The sequence below is a fragment of the Pyricularia pennisetigena genome, assembly GCF_004337985.1.
Source record: "Pyricularia pennisetigena strain Br36 chromosome 4 map unlocalized Pyricularia_pennisetigena_Br36_Scf_6, whole genome shotgun sequence".
Lineage (NCBI taxonomy): Eukaryota > Fungi > Ascomycota > Sordariomycetes > Magnaporthales > Pyriculariaceae > Pyricularia > Pyricularia pennisetigena.
The window spans coordinates 3211184-3230673 of NW_021940918.1; the positions used below are offsets into that span (position 1 = coordinate 3211184).

At 50.3% G+C, this 19490-nt stretch overlaps 6 protein-coding genes across 6 annotated transcripts; 4 read left to right on the plus strand and 2 right to left on the minus strand.

Moving 5' to 3' along the window:
• Positions 1-830: 830 nt before the first annotated feature.
• Positions 831-1498, minus strand: PpBr36_06553 (uncharacterized protein; the record flags this gene model as incomplete). Its single annotated transcript, XM_029893698.1, has 2 exons — positions 831-982; positions 1105-1498. The coding sequence occupies 2 exons, from the start codon at positions 1496-1498 to the stop codon at positions 831-833; spliced, it is 546 nt and encodes a 181-aa protein (XP_029746165.1).
• Positions 1499-2725: 1227 nt separating this feature from the next.
• PpBr36_06554 (uncharacterized protein) lies at positions 2726-2899 on the plus strand (the record flags this gene model as incomplete). The annotated part of the gene is made up of 1 exon (XM_029893699.1): positions 2726-2899. One exon carries the CDS (start codon positions 2726-2728, stop codon positions 2897-2899), a length of 174 nt encoding a protein of 57 aa, XP_029746168.1.
• A 3720-nt stretch (positions 2900-6619) lies between these two features.
• Positions 6620-10151, minus strand: PpBr36_06555 (uncharacterized protein; the record flags this gene model as incomplete). Its single annotated transcript, XM_029893700.1, has 4 exons — positions 6620-7219; positions 7535-7559; positions 7948-8026; positions 8129-10151. 4 exons carry the CDS (start codon positions 10149-10151, stop codon positions 6620-6622), a joined length of 2727 nt encoding a protein of 908 aa, XP_029746169.1.
• PpBr36_06556 (uncharacterized protein) lies at positions 6723-7418 on the plus strand (the record flags this gene model as incomplete). The annotated part of the gene is made up of 1 exon (XM_029893701.1): positions 6723-7418. One exon carries the CDS (start codon positions 6723-6725, stop codon positions 7416-7418), a length of 696 nt encoding a protein of 231 aa, XP_029746166.1.
• A 1417-nt stretch (positions 10152-11568) lies between the features above and the next one.
• Positions 11569-14660, plus strand: PpBr36_06557 (uncharacterized protein; the record flags this gene model as incomplete). The annotated part of the gene is made up of 4 exons (XM_029893702.1): positions 11569-12268; positions 12337-12725; positions 12786-13070; positions 13146-14660. The coding sequence occupies 4 exons, from the start codon at positions 11569-11571 to the stop codon at positions 14658-14660; spliced, it is 2889 nt and encodes a 962-aa protein (XP_029746167.1).
• A 744-nt stretch (positions 14661-15404) lies between these two features.
• PpBr36_06558 (uncharacterized protein) lies at positions 15405-17510 on the plus strand (the record flags this gene model as incomplete). The annotated part of the gene is made up of 1 exon (XM_029893703.1): positions 15405-17510. The coding sequence occupies one exon, from the start codon at positions 15405-15407 to the stop codon at positions 17508-17510; it is 2106 nt and encodes a 701-aa protein (XP_029746162.1).
• Positions 17511-19490: the final 1980 nt, after the last annotated feature.

Here is a 19490-nt window from a genome sequence, read left to right on the forward strand (position 1 = left end):
AAGGGCTGACGGGTACGATCGAACAAAGACCCAGCCCCTTGCAGCCAATCCCGCCCCGATCTACAGTAATAGGAAATCGAATACAATAATGTCTCGGACTCTAGAAAAAGCCTAGAAAAAAAAGAGGATGTGTTAAAAGAAGCAATTATAAGCAAAAAATGTTAATCGGAAAATCGTTGCGATCTGCGTTGGAACCTGGCTGAGATTTTCGGGGAATCAATCAACGTGGAGGGATAAACGACCGGGGGGTTGCAGATGACGTCCTCGCTCTGGCGGTAATGATCGAATGAGAGGGCGCTTCTGCTCTAATGCCGAAAAGAGGTTACTTACACAGGTTTGAATCAATGGTTCCTTGCAGCTACATTGTTTGTTGGACAAAAACAGCCAGCCGGCAATACTGAAAAAGGCCTTGCTTTTGATTCAGTTGCTATACACATCAATCCGGATCAGGTTCATGTTGATTATCGTAAGAATTGTCTAATTAAAATTTCACAAAATTGAAAGCCTTTATATAGTGGTATCTTAGTGAAGCTTTTATTCAGGGTATTTAATCGTCAATCAGTCTTGTTGTCAATATGACAACATATACCAACCATTCTGAGAAACATCTACGAGCTGAGTCGTCATCAATCTGGCTGCAGTGGGTATGTGAATAAGGTGAGATGAGTAATCCAAGGGCATACAGTAAAAAAAAAACAAAAACAAAAAAGGTATCCTAAACTCCCGGTGCGCCAATGCTAGAAATCTTTGTGGTAAAATCAGGGGGTAGTGGAATGGAATCTCCGGCCACCGAAAAAAGGGGGGGAAGGGTTTCGAACGGGTCATGGTGTTTATGGCGTCCTGATCAGCCTTCTCCGCCAAAAACTCCTGGATTTCCTCTCCTGGACCTTGCCATGCTCGATAAAATACACCACCTGCTGCTTCTCGTCCTCGGGAAGATGCGAGATGCCGTCATTCAGGAGGTCCAAGCAGGCTCTCGACGCTATTGAGTCCGAAAAGTCAGTCTTATGTCAGCCGCACATGTTCTTTTTTTTTTTTTTTTTGACTACAATATAATATAAAAATAAAAATAATAGACCAAAGGAGAAAACGAGTCAGACTTACGAACGCGCTTCTGCAGCACCTCATTGTCCAGCGCGGCGCTAATGCGGGCCGAGTTGTAACAGTGATAGATGCGCTGGACGGCAAGCATGCGGCGCCATAGGTCTGCGGAGTCGACTGCTGGACATAGCGAAGATGACGACGAGGATGATGTGGCCGTGGTCGTGCTAGAGCTTCGGCTGTCCATGGAGCCTGCCGCGGAGACCGGGCGGCGAGGCTCCGGTGCCGGAGAATCGAAAAAAGCAGGTATTGAAGCAGCAGGAATGGGAGGAGGAAGAACTGAGTCTTGGGCGACGGGGGTTATGGCATCGTCGTCGTTGCTGGATGTTGACCAGGTCGTCAATCGGCTGGCGTGGGATGTGGTCGATTCGGGTCGGGATCGGATGAAGGACGGCATTTTTGTTCAAACGAATCCAACAAGTAGAAGGTGAGGGAAAATTATTTTTTGTTTGGATTCAAGTGTTGTTCCTGGTGTGTTTCCACCTTGAACCCCCGTCTTAGATCGAGAAGACTTATACTCTAAGACAACAGAGAGACACAGGCTATTGCAAGACCTGTCGGGTGAATCCTTCCCACGACGGGGATCCAGAGCCGTATAAATGGGGTTGCTTCTAGTTCCCTTTCTTCTCGCCGACTTGTGCAAGACAAGACGAGAAAAGAGGACGCGCAGACCCTGGCTGGGCAAGGGCGTCAGGCACGAGCTAAAAAAGGAGTAACAACTCCCCCAAAACGGCGTTTGGCTGTTTGGCCTGCAGCTGTTCTTTCTTTTCTTGCTAGCACCGTGCAACCTCCGTTAAGGTATGATTGAAGAAAGCCAGTCGAACGGGCGCTAGAAGTAATCGAGAGACAAAAAAACAGAGACTGAATGTAATTGAAAAAATAGAAGAAATAATCGGGGCTTGGCAAGCGTGCACCCGAACTAGGCCAAGCCGATTAAAGCAAGGTAAGATGGTCCGTTTCGTTGTGTCTGAGCGAAAAAAAAAAAAAAAAAAAAAAAAAAAAAAAAAAAAAAGATGTCGGGATGCTTCTAAACGAGGAAAAGAACGCTTGCCCGTTTGTTGTTTGGCGTAGGGCTAGATCAAAACTAGGTCTGAGTCTGTCCCTCTTTGGATTTGCAGGCAGTAATGGTTAGGTAGGTAGTTGAGCTTATATATAGAGTTGTCAAAAAGGTGACTCCGGAAGGACCGCACCCGGAGAAGAAAAAAAGGGGGGGAAAGAGGAGATGCCGCCAGTCTTATACAGGGAAGCTTCATGAGCAAAATTCCAAGCAAAGGTACCACACGAGGTTTCCTCTTACAGTAAGTACCATATTACTTTCCCTACCCAAAAGCCCAACGGGGCTGATGGGCATACGACAACAAACAAACAACTTGGGAGCAGGGCGCCAAAAAAAAAAAATCTTGCCAGGGGAGGTGAGGGGTTCGGTCTAACCCCATTCCAGAAAGAAATGTCATGATCAGCTAGGTTTTCTAGGTAAGAGGTACTTTTTTTGCTTTTTCTTGTGGCTCCCCTTCCTTTTTGTCCCTTGTTTTGTAATCGTATTTCTCGTCCTTTCCTTGATCCCAGATTTGGTCGATTTTGATCATGTCATTGCCGCCCAAACGCCCCCTCCCATTTACTACGTATGTTTTTTTTCTCCCCCACCCCCCCTTGGCCTTGCGGGATTTGCAGCCGGGTCTCCCGCTGTGGAACCCTCAATCGACTGCCGCCCCACCGGCACCATCACTTTCAACTCAAATACCGGGCGAGGTGCATTAATTCCGGTCAAGTGGCGCATGGTTGTAGACATTGGCTGTGATGGAGAGCTAGGTTTGAGAGAGGGGGGGAAATAAACAAATCAAACAAATCAAAACTCGAATGATAAGGAACGAAAGAGACCCAAGACCATGAAAGCATCATGCGGTTCGCCTGCGTGTGTCTGCCGACTACACACGTTTGCCGTTTGTCTGAGACAAGATTTGGACGACAAACACAAAGCGATGTGAATGAAAACTGGGGGTTATGGCAAGGTACTTTGATTTATTTTTTTTTATTTTTTATTTTATTTTTCCTTTTCGACCCTTTAGACGAGACCATTCTCAACTTTTCCATGGTTAAACTTGAACCATGTTTCTTGGCCAACCCCTGCATCTGGGCAAACAAGCAATCATCAATCATCTCGATAAAACGAAATTAAACGAGGCTTGGTTTTTTTTTTTTTACTGTTTTACTGTTTTTACTGGTTTTCTAATTTTTCTGCTGTGCCTATTTCGTTCCGGCGGTCGGCGCCGTTTCTTCTTTCCTTTTTTTTTTCTCTACTTGTTTAGTCACTGACGCGATGCTATCGATCAAACTCATCATTCAATCAACAACCACAATTGGCCATGCTCGTTTCCTGCGTATCATGACACACTCACATCCGCACACGCAGGAGCGTGGCTGAAGAAATTACTGTAAGACTATCAGGATGTTGTCAGCACGTGTTACGCGCTATCACACCCTCTCTTTTTTTTTTTTTTTTTTTTTTTTTTTTTAAAAAAAAAAAAAAAAAAAACTGTCCGCTCAGTGCCAACTCTGGAGGGGCTGTGCTTGCAGAAAATCGGTTAGCATCACAAAAGTCGGTGGTAATGATAAGTGATGTGTGTGTGTGGGTGGGTGGGTGCTAAGTCATCATACCATTCCATCGTTGACAAAATGTTCCAGGACCAAAGAAGAAAGATGCCAAAGATGTGTTTGTCATGTAGTGGCGGTGACGATTTTCTTGCTTTCCGCTTTTCTCTTACATGCGGGAATAGTAAAGTACAACACCCGTACCAAACTCCGTACCTACCTTAACCTAGCCTTTTTTTCAAATTCGTTCTTATCTGCCAGGGATCATTGCATTTATGATCACACGAGGGCTCCATTCCTACCCGCCTAATCCCGATTCGATCCTGCATAAATCCAATCGATAGAAGGGGGAAAAAAAAAAGTTAGGCCAATGTATATTCCGTACAGATACAGCACCTGTCCAAAAATAACGCAACGCGACAGGGGTATTTTTACACCGCGTTTTGGATCGCGTTACCCTCCCAAAAACTCACCCTTTTCAATCCACCACAACTCAGCCAAAACATGTCAGACGAACGTGCTTTTGGGCTTGCCTTGACCGGAAACCGCCAAAAATATGATAAATTCAAACCAAAAACACGTACCGCGATGGTGCAGGCGAGGACGCTGGGGCAAAATTGTTAAAAAATGGCCGACGCGTTCCAAACCACAAAATTTACAATCCTGCGTACAGAACGCAAATGGAACGAACACCGTACCTTTTAATACTTACCTAAATCCGGCCGACTAAAATTATTTACGGAAAAAAACACCCGTAATTTAACGCGTATAATGCGAAATACCCCTAAAATTAACTGGTATACCTTCCGCACGGAAATGCAAAGGGTAAATAACCGTTTTACTTACCGCAGGCGCCTTAAAAAGTAAAGGATCCTGCATTGGAAGGCCAAAAAACGCATTTTATTGTTTTAAGGGTTTGTTAAAAAGCGCCTAAAATTTATATATAATTGGGAGGGTAACGAAAAAAATTTGATTAAAGTACGTATATATAAAATAAAGCTATTCCCAGTTATTAATAACGCGTACCTTATAAATTATATATAGCGACGAATATTCGGTGCATAACGCCCGTTTAGGGGGTATATTATAGGTATTCGGATACCCAAACGAACGCTACAAACCAGAAAATATATATAAAACAACGTACGGTAAACCCTCGATTACAATTATATTTTAAATATGCATATGGAAAAGGGGTAGGTCCAAGCTAATCGCTATACGCCGGGACGAACGACCAGGTAAAAAAGGAGGTTATTCGTCCCAAAACTATATTAACGCGTTAAGGGAAGGTTTAATCCCTATATATAACGGAACGAGGCGATTTCAACAAAATAACGCCGGTATATATAAATCGGTACAAACCATAATTTGGATCCTCAACAACGCGATCGAATTAATCGATTAACCGTTTCACAGCCCAAATATTAACCCTATAAAATACGTATGGAAGCTGTTAAAAAAAATAATAGAAAAACAGCACCCTTATTTTACTAAATTAGGTGAAAGTAGGGCCGCGATAAAGGAATTTATCAGCCTGGCCCAGGTTACGTGGGATGGGTTGGACCAGACCAAAATCGATTAGCTATTTGAATTTATGCCCCGCAGGACTGCAGCGGTGCGCGAAGCCGAAGGTTGGTATACCAAATATTAAAGAGCACTGAAATAGCTTTATTTTCATGTATTTACTTTATTTGTAGCCCTAAAATTGAATGTGTGGACTTACACCAAAGTTTGGTGGTGCAGATAATAGGGGGGGTTGACCCCTGTCGCGTTGCGTTATTTTTGGACAGGTGCTGTAGCGTTCCAACATGGCATAGTGCCCACTAGGCATTACGGAGCATACTAAATCCTGACGTGCTATGTAGTACGCGTTAGGTTCGTGACCCCTCAGACTTTTTTTTCTATGCATAAATTCACACAGGCGTATATCATTTCTTGATAAGCCAAAGCACCTATCCAGCTAACTTCTGCACTCCATCTATTGATTTGCGATCGGCACGAGACGAATGATGATGATCACCGGCTTGCCTTGTCTCTCAAGCTTGTTGTTACCAAGGTTACATATAACCACCCACGTAATAAAACAGCCACTGATGTCCTGTGGCTGATATTCTTTGATTTTGTTTTTCTTCTTCTTCTGCAAAAGTCCGACGATATCGTCAAGATCCAGTTCCCCGAAAGAACGGACTATGAGGCGGTTAGCGGGGTCCCAAAGTCACCCCTGCAATGTCGTCGTAACCACTAGACTAAGGGAAAAGGGTCTTTGGGGGTGGTTTGTCGTCATGTGATGCCATGTGTATACTTTCTCTCAAGCGAGGTACCGAGAGGGGGCCTTTTTTTTTTCTAGAAGAAGTTATCCCATCCTCAACCTATCTGTATAGTTCTCAGCAATCTCAGCACGTGCATTCTGAACAAAGGTCCGGAAAGCAGGTTCAACTTCAGACCTTCCATTTTTATCCTCCTTTTCTTTTTTGTTGGTCATGCATATGACTTTTAGAATAGAAGTCCGTCAAACACAGTCAGATTTACACTTGCATAGAGGGGTCTGTTTTATATGGGCACCAACCAAATTTACGGCGCGGACCTGTCCGAGCACAACTTCTCCCTCCATACATATTCTTATTTTAATCCAAAATCCTGCGCTTTTCTACGGCGGCTCCCCTTTGCCCCCCAGACATAATCCAATGTCTGAAACGCGGCAACTGGGAATATGTTGGTTGTCGAGCAAATGTGACTATGTCTAATTGTTTTCGTCTGACTTCAAGTTCAGCCGATTACGAACCCAAAAAAAAATAACAGGAGAAGGCGGACCGGACGAGATAGACTTTTTATATTTAGCAGCTATCGAGAAATCTTCAAAGGAAAAAAAGAGAGAACATGCAGTGGTCATGCTCCTTGGCAAAACAACCATCACTTCTACACCATTTGGTCACCTGTCCCCTAACTGATAAGAGACGACTGGATATTCCCAGCCAAGCCCACCCCTCGAGTGAACACATTTGAAAATCAGAAGCGAAAAAAAAACCCCCACAATGGGCCGTAGATGCTCCCACAATAGGACCTCGGTCGGCTGCGGCCCCCACGCCGTAGGAGGCCGCTGTGCAGCCCGGCGACGAGCCAGAGGCCAGGGCGAGATACCGCGAGCCCAGGTGCACCAGTCGATCCCGGACCCTGACCGCCGTCGGCCGCTACAGCGAGCGAGAGCACTACAGACGCCAGCACCAGCATCGGCACCAGCACCAGCACCAGCGGTCGACGAGACCAGAGCGCCACCTCCGGCTCCGGCGCCGTCCAGCCCCCCGCCCGCATACAGCGTCGCCCCGCCGCGCAAGCTGTCCAAGACCTTCTGGCCCCTGCGGGGCGAGGAGTTTGACGAAACGCCCGTCAAGGACCGGGGTTTGTTCCCGAGCAGCGGTGGCAGCGGCAGCAGCAGCAGACTCAGCAAGAAGGCGGTGGGCCCTGGCAGCGGCAGCGGCAGCGACAGCAAGATGCTGCCCAAGTCGCCGGAGAAAGACGCCATGGACGGCCGCTATACCCAGGGTGGAGAGGAAGAACACGAGCAGGCTCAGGAGGCGCTTCTGCAACCACGACAGCAACATCAACAAACCCCCTTGCCCGAGTTTCAATCAGTGCGGGCGCGGAGTGGCTTCCGGGGCCGGTTCGTGGATGCCTTCCGAGCGGCGACCCACGCTTGGCGTCGGCCGCCTCAGGGTCGGGCATTTGTCTGAGCAAGGCGAGTTTTGATTTGTCTCGGGGTGTTTTTTTCTTCTTTTTTTGGGGGTAGGGGGCGGTGAAAATTGAGGATGGGTAGGGGTGGTGGAAAGTGAGGCGGACGATTTGTTACACATCTGTCGACAAGGGTGTGTGGCCTGTAATTCTAGTGGTTAAATGCCTGTAGCACGCACGCTACGTTGGCGCTTTGCTGTCTTGTCAGACAAGCAATAATTCTCCCGAGCTTAATAATAGAAGCTATAAGCAAGCACCCATGGACTAAGGTGGAAGGGTATAATGTGCAGTCTCTAGGATGTGCCAAAATCAACAAGCAGAAAAAAAAAAAAAAAAATAATCCCAGTCACTTGTCGGGAGACTATCCTGGATCAGACCGCTAATCTATATGCAAAAGCTGCCAGCCACCGGCACCATGTACTTCGTATGCTGGACCTTAAAAGCACCGTACCCAAACGCCGTCAAATGCAGACCCGCAACACCCGGCCGGGATTGTGAGAGTCCGGTTCATCTATTGTGCCAAGAATTCACGGTGATCTGGGTCGACCGCCCTGCTGCGGCGGTTCTTCGTTTTTCTCCGACCCATCCGCGTTGAACAGTGTTTCTTGCGCTGAGATGACGGTGATCAGGTCAGTAATGGTCCCACGGGTGGGGTCTAAAGTTGCTGGGGCATGGTCTAGAATGTGTTCACGCATCAAGGAAAGGGACTCACCACTCCACAGCTCAGAATACACACCACCTCGGTCAATCAACTCCTTGTGAGAGCCCATCTCGGCTACATGCCCATCCTTGAGAACAATGATGAGATCAGAGTCGAAGATGGTCCGCAGTCGATGTGCAACAAAAACGCTGGTGCGCTTCTTTTCACGCAAGATCGAGTTGATGTTCTGCATCAGAGCCTGCTCCGTATGCGTATCCAATGCACTCGTAGCCTCATCGAAAAACAGCAGCGGCGGGTCCTTGAGCAGCAGCCGTGACACGGCGAGTCTTTGCTTCTCGCCTCCTGATATCATCAGCCCCCTCTCGCCGACCTTGGTCGCATATCCGTCAGGCCATGACTCCACCGTATCGTGGATGCGAGCACGTTTCGCCGCTGCCACGACCTGCTCCCGCGGCGCCGACATGTCGCCGTATCGGATGTTGAGCTCCACAGTTTCATTAAAGAGCGGGGTGTCCTGCGGCACGACGCCGATGCTCCTACGAAGTGAGTCCAGCTGCACGCTGCGGATGTCCTGGTCGTCGATCAGAATTCTGCCAGACTGCGCGTCGTAGAACCTGAAAAGCAGTCTAAGAAGCGTCGACTTTCCGCAGCCACTGGGACCTACTATAGCCACCTTCTTGCCGGCTGGGATGGTGAGGGTTAGATCACGAAGAATGGGACGATCGGGGTGGTATCCAAAGTTGACATTCTCGAAACGGATCTCGCCGCCCTTGCTGAGGGAGAGCGGCTTGGCATCCGGTTGCTCTTTGATAGTCACGTTGACCTTTTGCAGATTGAAAAGCGTCTCCATGTCTAGCAAAGACTGACGCAGCTCGCGATAGACGGAGCCGAGAAAGTTCAGCGGCACTGACAGCTGGAACACGAGCTGGTTGATCATGACCAGATCACCAACCGAGAGGTTGCCCTGAGCAATGCCATTTGCTCCCAAGTACATCATGGCAGTCAGTGCGGATGAGAAGATGATGTTTTGCCCGCTGTTGAGGAATGCAAGCGAGGTCGCGACTTTGATGGAGCTCTTCTCGTACTGCTTCAAAGCATCATCGTAGCGCTTGACCTCGTACTTTTCATTGTTGAAGTACTTGACGGCCTCATAGTTGATCAAAGAATCCACAGCTACGGTAGAAGCACGGTTATCCGCAGCATTGGCTTGGCGCCGGAACTTTGTCCTCCACGCCGTGGTCCAGATGGTAAAGGCAGTGTATGCGCTCATGGTGACGGCTGTTATGAGGGCAAACTGCGCCCCGTACTGCCAGGTCAAGATGCCGCAGACCATGGTGATCTCCAAGGCCGTCGGGATGACGTGGAAGACCATGCTGGTGAGCAAAAAGCTGATGCCCTTGGTTCCACGGTCGATGGCCCTCGTCAGACCACCAGTCTGCTTGGACAGGTGGAAAGCCAAATCCAGCCGCAGCAGGTGGTCAAACACGTTGGCTGCCACCTTGCGGATCGCCTTTTGCGCGACCGAGGCAAAGACTGCGTTGCGAAGCTCCTGGAAAACGGTTGCGCCGATTCGCGTCGCGCCGTATGCAAGGATCATGGAGCCCGCTACCGCGGCGGCCGTGCCACCCATGGCGCCAACGTCTATGTTCATCGAGTCCACAATGCTCTTGAAGTAAAATGGCACCTGCACGTTGAGGACCTTGGCGCTGACCAGCAGAGAAACAGCCAGCGCGACGCGCATCTTTGTGTTGAAGCCGTCCTTGGGCCACAGGTAGTGCGACATCTCCTTTATTATCGCCCAGTCCGCCTTTCTCTGCTCCTGGTTGGTCTTGTCCGGCGTGGCCAAGAAGTCCTTTGCAGGCTTCGCTGCGGCAGGTTGAGGAGAGCCGGGGCTGGTGGACGACGGCGGCGGAGTGGGAGGAGCGCTGGCCCGTCGCGGGGTCGAGGTGATGAGCGCGCGAATCCTGCTCGAGGGGAATCGAGGGGGCCATGGCGGTAGGTGCCGGTGCTGACAGCCCGAAATCGTTGCCCTCGAAGAGAGCATCGCTGCCCTGGGTATGTTTCGTGTAATCATCGTTGCGGGCGGTCTCGACTGCTATTGCCGTTCATCATGTTGCGGAAAGTGGACAAAATGGCGGGCATCCACGATTTCAACCGTGCTCGGGATCGGTTCTGTCGCGACAACGCTGCCGTGCCAGTTCAAAAAAAATACTTTGACAAGCCGATTGGTAAGCTTTCGGGTTGGTCCCGAAAAGCAATTGTTCTATCTGTAGATGTGTCGAGTCTAGAGAGGAAGCATTGTATGGGTGGATTGTAATGTCTTTGAAAGAGAAAGTCAATGGATTCGGCGTTTACGACAGTTTCGGGGCCGATGATGCAATCAAAGCAAGCAACCCAAACGAGGCGGGTTAGGGCTTACATCCCTGCATTTGGAAGGATTCGGTTTAAGGCGGTTGACGAATTAGATCAAAGACAGTCGCATTGTTTGGCCCCCTTTCTGAGCATTTCATTGTTATGTTCATCAAATTCTGTTAGTCTTGTTCCTAGGAATTTCGCTACCGTCAAAATGCAAATAATTGGTAATTATGGGCAAGGTGAATCTAGCAGTGCACTCAGCCGGGCTTACGAATGTTACTGGATTAACCACAAAGTTGGATTCAGTAATGTGATAGGTATCCAGGTCCTGCTGGTAAACTAAGTAGTCCAGTTATTAAGCTTGAAGTTAGAGAGGGCCATTCATCAATAATTGTGTTCCCCGTCCTGTTTCAGTTGATATATGGCGTATGCTTGGGAAAATCACCACAAATCCAGGCCAACTCTCAGGTTGAAGGATCGTCAGGAAGGCCATGTTAAGGACCAAGGAAAACAAAAGCAATCAAAATATTGAGTTGCAACCCTCGATTGATGACAGTAACCAGAACCCCGGTGTAGCCAAACCCGCAATTGACGGAACTCCAGGCTTCGACAAGATCCCCGACAAGAAAGTCAAGACCCGCTCTTCCAATTATGCCTAAATATGCTTGTTCAATATTTCTTGTACAAGCCGCGAACCCGCCCAAAAAAAAAAAAAAAAAAAAAAAAAAAAAATACTGCAGGAAAGAAAGAGGAGATTTTGGACAAAAAGCCAAATTTCCCACGAATCGGCTGCTGTTCAACTGCTAGGCACCACAATCGGCTAAAGTTCAAATTCCCCAATATTTTCCCTCTTTGCCCACCACGCACAAGTTCGGAAATGCTGCCGAGCATGCGACCCTCCTTCGGCCCTGACAAAATTCTGGAAAGAGCCGTCTTGGTGGGCAAAAAGGCTGTACTTGATGCGGGGACCTGCATACAAGTAGCAAGGGTTGTGCAAGGGGGGCGATTCGCGGACGTTGACGACGTGAATACAATGTATATATAGACCAGTACATTACGCCCTATACCTTGCCTCCACAGACATCCGTCCTTCAGGCACTGGTCGTCCCACAACCCGGCGACTGACCAAACCCGACATGGTGCGCAAGTTCACTCCCTGCGCTCTGCTGGCCGCGGCCCTGGGCACAGCCCAGGCGGCCCTCCTCACCTTCACGGCCGGGGAGAGCGACTTCAAGCTGGCAGCCACGGGCCTTGCCCCTGTTATCCAAGTCGCGAGCAACGACTGGCCCGCCGTGAAGCGCGTGGCCCAGGATCTCGCCGACGACTTTGGCCGCGTCGTAGGCACCAACGGAACCGTTTCCGACTCGGACTCGTCGTCCGACGGTCGCCCCGTCGTCATCGTCGGCACCATTGGCAACTCGACCCTCATCGACGGGCTGGTTTCGGCCAACAAGATTGACGTGTCGGCCACGACGGGAAAATGGGAGTCGTACGTCTCCCAGCTGGTCAAGGAGCCGGCCGAGGGCGTGCCTTGGGCTTTGGTCATTGCCGGAAGCGATCGTCGCGGCGCCGTGTATGGCATGTACGACGTCTCCGAGACGATGGGCGTGTCGCCGCTTTACTGGTGGGCTGATGTCCCGGTTAAGACCAAGCCCGATGGCGTTTGGGTGACGGAGGAGAAGAAGGTTCAGGGCCCGCCGTCCGTCAAATACCGCGGCTTCTTCATCAACGATGAGGCGCCTGCTTTGCAAAGCTGGATCAACCGCAACACGGGCGGATTCAACTCCCAGTTTTACCGGCTGGTGTTTGAGCTGTGTTTGAGGTTGAAGGGAAATTGTAAGTCATCGGTTGCAGTCTCCATGTGCATTTGGATAATGCAAGACTATTAGTACTAACAGGACTAGACATCTGGCCGGCAATGTGGGGTCGCATGTTCTACGTCGAGGACCCAAAGAACGGACCTCTTGCAGAAGAATTTGGAGTGGTCATGGGCACAAGTCATCACGAACCCATGGCCAGGTCCGAAGAAGAGCAGAAGCGATACAACCAAGGCAACTGGGACTGGAGCAGCAACCGAAATTCCGTCACAAACTTCTTCCAGGAAGGCATCAGCCGGGCCAGAAACTGGGAGACCATGTGGACGATGGGTATGCGTGGTAGCGGCGACGAAGCCTCGCCTACGTTGAACCCCCAGTCGCTGGAACAGATCATCCAGGTTCAGCAGCAACTTCTGTCCGAGGCCTATGGCACTACCGACATGGCAACTATCCCACAGACATGGGTATTGTACAAGGTAAGGTTTGGGCTTGGTTGTGTGCAGTACTCTTCTGATGGAGCACTAACTCTTGTGTAGGAAGTTCTTGGATACTATACCGCCGGCATGAAGGTCCCAGACACTGTGACATTGCTGTGGACGGATGACAACTCCGGAAACATCCTGCGCGTGCCAACTGCCACCGAGAGAGATCGCGTCGCAGGTGCTGGTGTTTATTACCATTTTGATTATGTCGGTTCGCCTCGCAACTACAAGTGGATCAACTCGATTCAGTTGGTCAAGACTTGGGAGCAGATGCAGCTTGCATACGAGAAGAATGCTCGTCAAATTTGGATCGCCAATGTCGGCGACATCAAGCCGCTGGTAAGCAGGCACTGCATGACAGTAGGCTTTCGAAAAAAAAAAAAAAAGCACTAGCTGACCTGATGGAACCGACAGGAAATTCCTCTGCTTCACTTTATGGACATGGCCTATAACATGGATGCTCACAAGACTCCCGACAGCACCACGGCCTGGCTCAAGAGATGGGCGACCCGGGAGTTTGGCGACGCAATGGCTGATGTGACTGCCGAGATCATGAACGAATATGGTATCCTTCTGATGCGTCGCAAGTACGAACTCCTGAGCGAACAGCCATTCGCTTTCAGCACGGCCAACTATGATGAGGCTGAGCGTCACTTGGCCCAATGGGAAGACCTTTTGACCAAGGCGCAAGCTGCGTATGACGGACTAGACAGCCAGACGAAAATATCCTTTTTCCAAATGGTTTATCACCCAGTGCTGGCCGGCAAGACGGTTGTCGATTTGTACATCAAAGTGGCCCTCAACGACTGGCGATCTCGCCAAGGACGCCTCAGTGCCAATACCCTCGCGGCTGAGGCTCGCGCCTTGTTCGCAAAGGATGAAGAGATCACGCAGATGTATCACTCACTCAACGGCGGCAAGTGGAACGGCTTCGTGAACCAGCCGCATATCGGATACGACAACTGGCAGGACCCCAGCACAAACATAATGCCCAGCGTCAGGAACGTGACCGCCGGACAAGGGCAGACTGCTTTGGGGGTTGCCATCCAGGGATCGTCAACATCGTTCTATGATGGTGCACAAGCGACCCTGCTGCCGATGGACCCATTTATGTCCCCGACCGAGCAGAGATACATCGACATATTTGCTCGTAAAGACGGCAACAGCAATTATACGATAGCATCCAACGCCACTTATGTCACAGTCAGCAACGGTGTGGGCTCGATCACGTCCCCGGGAGACAGCTCAGAAGTTCGCAGCATCCTCAGCGTCGATTGGGATGCAGCTCCTGCCGGAACATCGTACGTCGGTTTGAGGGTGAGGAGCGATTGCAAATTGGTGGCAACCGTACTTGTGCCCATCACCAAGACCGAGGTGCCTGCGACCTTTCGCGGACATGTCGAGTCTGGCGGAGTCGTATCAATGGAGGCTGCGCACTTCTCATCGGCAGAGGAGAAGAACGGCGTTTCATACATTGAAATACCGCATTACGGCAGGACACTCTCGGGCATCAAGCTTTGGCCGGTGACGGTGGAGACTCAAACCGCAGAATCAGGTCCTGCCCTGAAGTACTCGGTGTATACGACCACGTCATCCAGCCAAGCGCGTCTTGTTGTGATGCTTGGCGCATCGCTTAACCATGACCCCACGCGGCTGCTGCGGCTTGCATGGTCCATAGACGGAGGATCGCCGGCAGTGGTACAACCCGTGTCGACACAACCACCTTACCAGGAAGGAAGAGAATGGCGTTCAGCTGTGGTGGGTGGTGGCTGGAACGCAAACATTCAAATAAACGGAACTGTAGCTGCCGGTGCTCACACCATTTCGCTGTGGCTGATGGAGCCAGGTGTTGTGGTGCAAAAGGTAGTGCTGGACATGGGTGGGATGAAGGCGAGCGCGCTTGGCCCGCACGCAAGTAAACGGGTGTGAGTGAAGGACGAACCGATTTAATTTCATTAGGGTTGATGGCTGAAGTTAGGTAAAGACCTGATTGTAAAACATTTGAATGCCGATTTAATTACATGCCCGCTTGCCAAGGGGAGGTCTAACGTGTAGGTACGTAAATTACCTGAGATGATCTTGTGGAAGGCAAGGCAATGGAAACGGTGAATTCAGCGTGTGGATTGTTCGCCTGCCCAAGCAAGCTCTTCGCCTCGGCGAATAGATACGGATCCAATCACGTGGGGCGTTGAATCTCTGAGCAATTCCGTGCCTGCCTGACGGTCGCTCACTCGTCCCCTGACCTTGCTGCAGGGGCTGTTGCCTGCACTGCCCCGCTCTCAACGGCACTTACAGTAAGCACCTGCGGCCAAGCACTGGAATCGCATACTTCAGGAAGACTTCAAGACCAACAACCTTGAAATATTACTACAAGGCTGCGGAATCACAAGCAACCCGATCCTCTCTTTTTCTGTCAACTTACTACCCAGGTCACAGCCATGGGTTATATTCTCCAAATGATCTGCTCGCATTGCGACGGACCTTTCGATCTTCCTACGATGGACTTTTCACACCATTTTCCCACACCAAAAACATCAGAGCGAAAGGTGCCTTGATATCGTACCCAGTTTCTGCGAAAGAGACACGAAAGAAGCAGAAACACAGAAGCTTTTTACAATAAAAGGGAATCCAAACTCAGAAAGCCCTATTTGACAACTTCCACAAAGGGCAAAAATGCGGCTCGAAGCCGTCGCCTTGTTGGCCTGCTCGGTCCTGTCATTTGCACTGACAGTGCCTTTGAAACCCAGGTACATCAAGCCAGAACATGGAGTCAAAATGAAGCGAGTAATCCTCGATGCGCCGACGAATGGTGGCTTTGTGATTGTGGGCACACCTGCGTTTCTCAACTACGCGGACGCGAACAGGGAGCGCATCAAGAGGGCAAGCCCCGGTGCTAATGACCGTCAGGTGGAGGAGCTCATCGATAAGGACTGGGAGAAGCTCAGTCCTGAAGCGCAGGCCGAATGGAAAAACAAAAAGCCCGGCGGCTCAGGGACACTACCCGCTGGTCCAGGGATGACTACTCCAAAGTGGTCAAATACCACGAGCTCCTCAGGCTCAGCGACGCGGACTCCAACTCTAGGGGCGGTGAGAAACAGTACCACAACGTCTACATCTACATCGACGTCTACAAGTACTTCCTCAGGCTCACAGACGCCGCCTACAATCACGCCAACACCAGATCTGAAGCCTGGAGGCGCCGGCGGACCCCCCGGGCCAACCTCAACCAACACATCCTCAAACAGCACATCGAGCACGAGCACGAGCACGAGCACAAGCTCTAGCTCCACCTCTACGTCGTCTACATCATCAAGCAGCTCTTCTTCATCAACGCCCACAAATCCTGGACCTACCTCTACGGGCACCAAGACCTCACCAACACAGCCACCCCAGAATGGGCCGACTGGCAATTCAGCCAAACCAGGGTCTAAACCCGGTGACCCTCCAAAACCCGAAGGAGGAGATAATTACGGTGCTAGCACTCCTTTGGTGAAGCCTGCAGTTGGAGGTGCCAATGGGCCTACACAGCCGTCCCAGAATGGGCCGACTGGCACTTCAGCCAAACCAGGGTCTAAACCTGGTGACCCTCCAAAACCCGGAGGAGGAGATAATTACGGTGCTAGCACTCCTTTGGGGAAGCCTGCAGTTGGAGCTGCCAATGGACCTACACAGCCGCCTCCTACAGACGCGGGTAAAGTTGGCCTTGATGGTATCCCACAAGGTCTACCTGGCTCCTGGAAGCCGGAGCTCCCCCAAGACGTGAGCCCCATCAATCCACAACCGAATTCTAAGCCGTCCAATTCTCTACCTGGCAACAAACTTCCTCCTTCTGGGTCTGTTCCCAAACCGTCTTCTGCTCGAATCGACAACAAGCTGCCTCCTCTCGGGCTCGACAACAAACTTGCTCCTACTGAGTCTATTCCCAAACTGCCCTCTGCTGAAACTGACAACAAGCTACCTCTTCTTGGACTCGACAATAAACTGCCTCCTCCAGGACTTGGCAATACACTCCCTGCAGACATCAAGATCAATCCAGTCCGAGGTGGTCCACTTGAACCTACACCGAAATCCGCCACTCAACCAATGGTAGATTTGGACGGGGATGAAGCTATGATGGATCCTCTCTTGCGAGGCCCAGTCGCCCCAAAGCTAAAAGGTGCACCACCTGGTCCTCCCGACGATGGAGGATCTATCATTTTGACGCCAGTGATTGTAGTCGGCCCACCTCGCATTGATGGTCCGCGTGGTGGTTCCCCTCGAGGTATCCCAGGGAAGCCAGGTGGCATGATGGACGATGACGACCATGACCAAATGCCCTTCGGCCATCCTGACAAACCAAAGGGCAGAGGCTCACCTCCCAGCCCACAAAAGGGTTCCCACAGCAAGAAGCGGCCGGGCGCGGCGGTGATTGGGAAAGACACCCCGGTCACGCTCGAAGACCACGATGACACACTACTGGGCGGGAAGCAACGAGGCAAGCCCACGCGTAACGGCGATCGAGAGGTTGTGCTTGAGGATCACGACTCGCTAGATGCACCCTTTGCCGCTCCGCACGGTGGCAAGAAGAAGCAGGGCGATCCGGAGGGCACGGGTCTATTCAGCGTTGACATAATCGGCATGACGAAACACAGCAACTGGCGCAGGGGTGAGAGGGCTCAAAGGGTACGGAGGCGAGAGGCGTCGGCGGTGTCCCATGACAAGAGGCATGTTCGCCATCTGGATAGGAGATGGGAGCAGCCGCCGCAGCTGCAGCACGGACATGGAATTTCTGGGGTTTAGACTTGAAAGGTGTTTAAAAATAGCGGTGGCGTCCGGTTCCTTTTGGTTTGAGTTTTCGTCTTTCTTGTATATGTACATTTCTTTTGTTGACATTGTCCCAGTAGTTTTCATCTGAGGCCATAACAAAACCTCATTTCGCTTCAGTCTCTTTCCCTAAGCATTCCTCCTCGTTTTCCCTAGACACTGTGAAGTGCGGTCGGAGGCATAAGCTGGCCGGCACGATCAGTAAAAGTAAGGCATCGTTTGCTGTCGGTGGTTTCTCGGTCAGATGAGCTTTACCCCGGTCACGGGACAGAATCGAACCAAAAACATCGCGCATACTGTTGAGAGATGCAGATGCAATGGTTATGCTTGTCGACCGGATTGTGTGATCGCAATGCGTCCTCTAACAGAGAAGAAAGGCATTCCGTCTGACGGTCACATCCACGAAGCTGCGATCCTACCTTGAAAACAATCCACCCTCTGCAGCAATGGGACGTAAGCAGATTCGAGTCGATGATATTCTCAGCGTCTGTTCTGGTGTACCGTCTTGACGACTGTACATAGGCTAAACAAGGGCCTTGACTGTGACAGATCCAGGTGGCCGAGTTACTAGGATTAGAAATGCAAGCTCAGCCTTCGAGCAGCTGATGCAGGACAACAAATTAACCGGCATTAGCTTGCGAGATGGAAGCTGATGGCTGAAGCTCTACCGCTGCTGCACACGACGTGCCCCCGCATGTTCCTCGCTTTTGAACATGAAATAAACGCCGGGATATCAACCGAGACCAATCAGAAGCCAAGTTCATAGCATTTTGCATACGTTATTTCTCGACTCCCAAATCTTCACAGGACTATTCATTGTATGGCAATAGGCTTTGTAGCCTCTGCAAACCCTCCAAAAACTTTATATACATAGGCTTTGCTGATCGAGCGCCATAGTTCTCACCAATATGAGGAACTCACAGAGTAGAGTTTACTTAAGACCAGACAAGTCGGAACAAGTGATTTTGTTTTTGGTGTTCATGAGCATGAATATACGGAGGAAAGCAGCAGATATCGGTTGTTCTCAAGCAAACCGAAGTCAACTTACCACACTTTCAAAGCCGCCGGGATTTAGGAACTAGCTAAGACTGCCCAAGATTTTGGCATTTAGTCTAGTGCAACTATAACAGTCCGTAGGAGATCCCACCATGAACTACGTGACGTTACTAGCGGCGATTCAAGAATTAAGCTCTAAAACGGTCTCGTTGGCAAAGCTTCCAGCCCCGAACACAAGCACAAGCACCCTGGTTACAGGAATACCAGTAGATGTTTGCTCCGAGGACGGAGTTGATCAGAGTACCACGCCAGCAAATACTGACCAAGGAACGGGAGAAGTGTGAATACCAAGCCTTGGCCTCAGCCCTTATTGGCTTTTAAGTTTGAGGAATTGCGCCAAGGCTGCAGTAAAGATTAACCCCATCGAGTCATTAAAAAATACCCGTGGACATGCTCTCTTTACCCCAGGATCTCAGCAAGTCCCAAGATGCAAGAGGTTATCCCCACATCCCTGAGCAAAGAATGGAATTGCTTTACTTGGCATGGTTTCAATGCCATCCTCTGATAGACCTTCACAGAGCAAAGTAAATAAATAAAAGAAAAAAAAAGGGAGACTGAACCCTATGGCGAATGCCACTGGCATGCAACATGATGATAATCCATGTTAAACAATCACCTCCATCAATGGCTGTGCTGTAACGACACCGCTCATTTAAACACACGTTCACACACCCACTCCTACCCCAAGACCAGCACGGCTCGGCGGCATGTCAAAAAGGTCTTGGTGATTCCATGGCGTGCGGAGAAGCTGCAACCAAGGATATGAAATAGCCCGAGTAACAACCGTCGCGATAGCACCAAGCTCGGGATCTCTTTTACTTTCGCGGGGGTAGCATGTAAGTGAATGCTAAGTGGATAGAAAGGGGGGGAAAAAGAGTAGAAAAGGGGAGCTCCCACCTC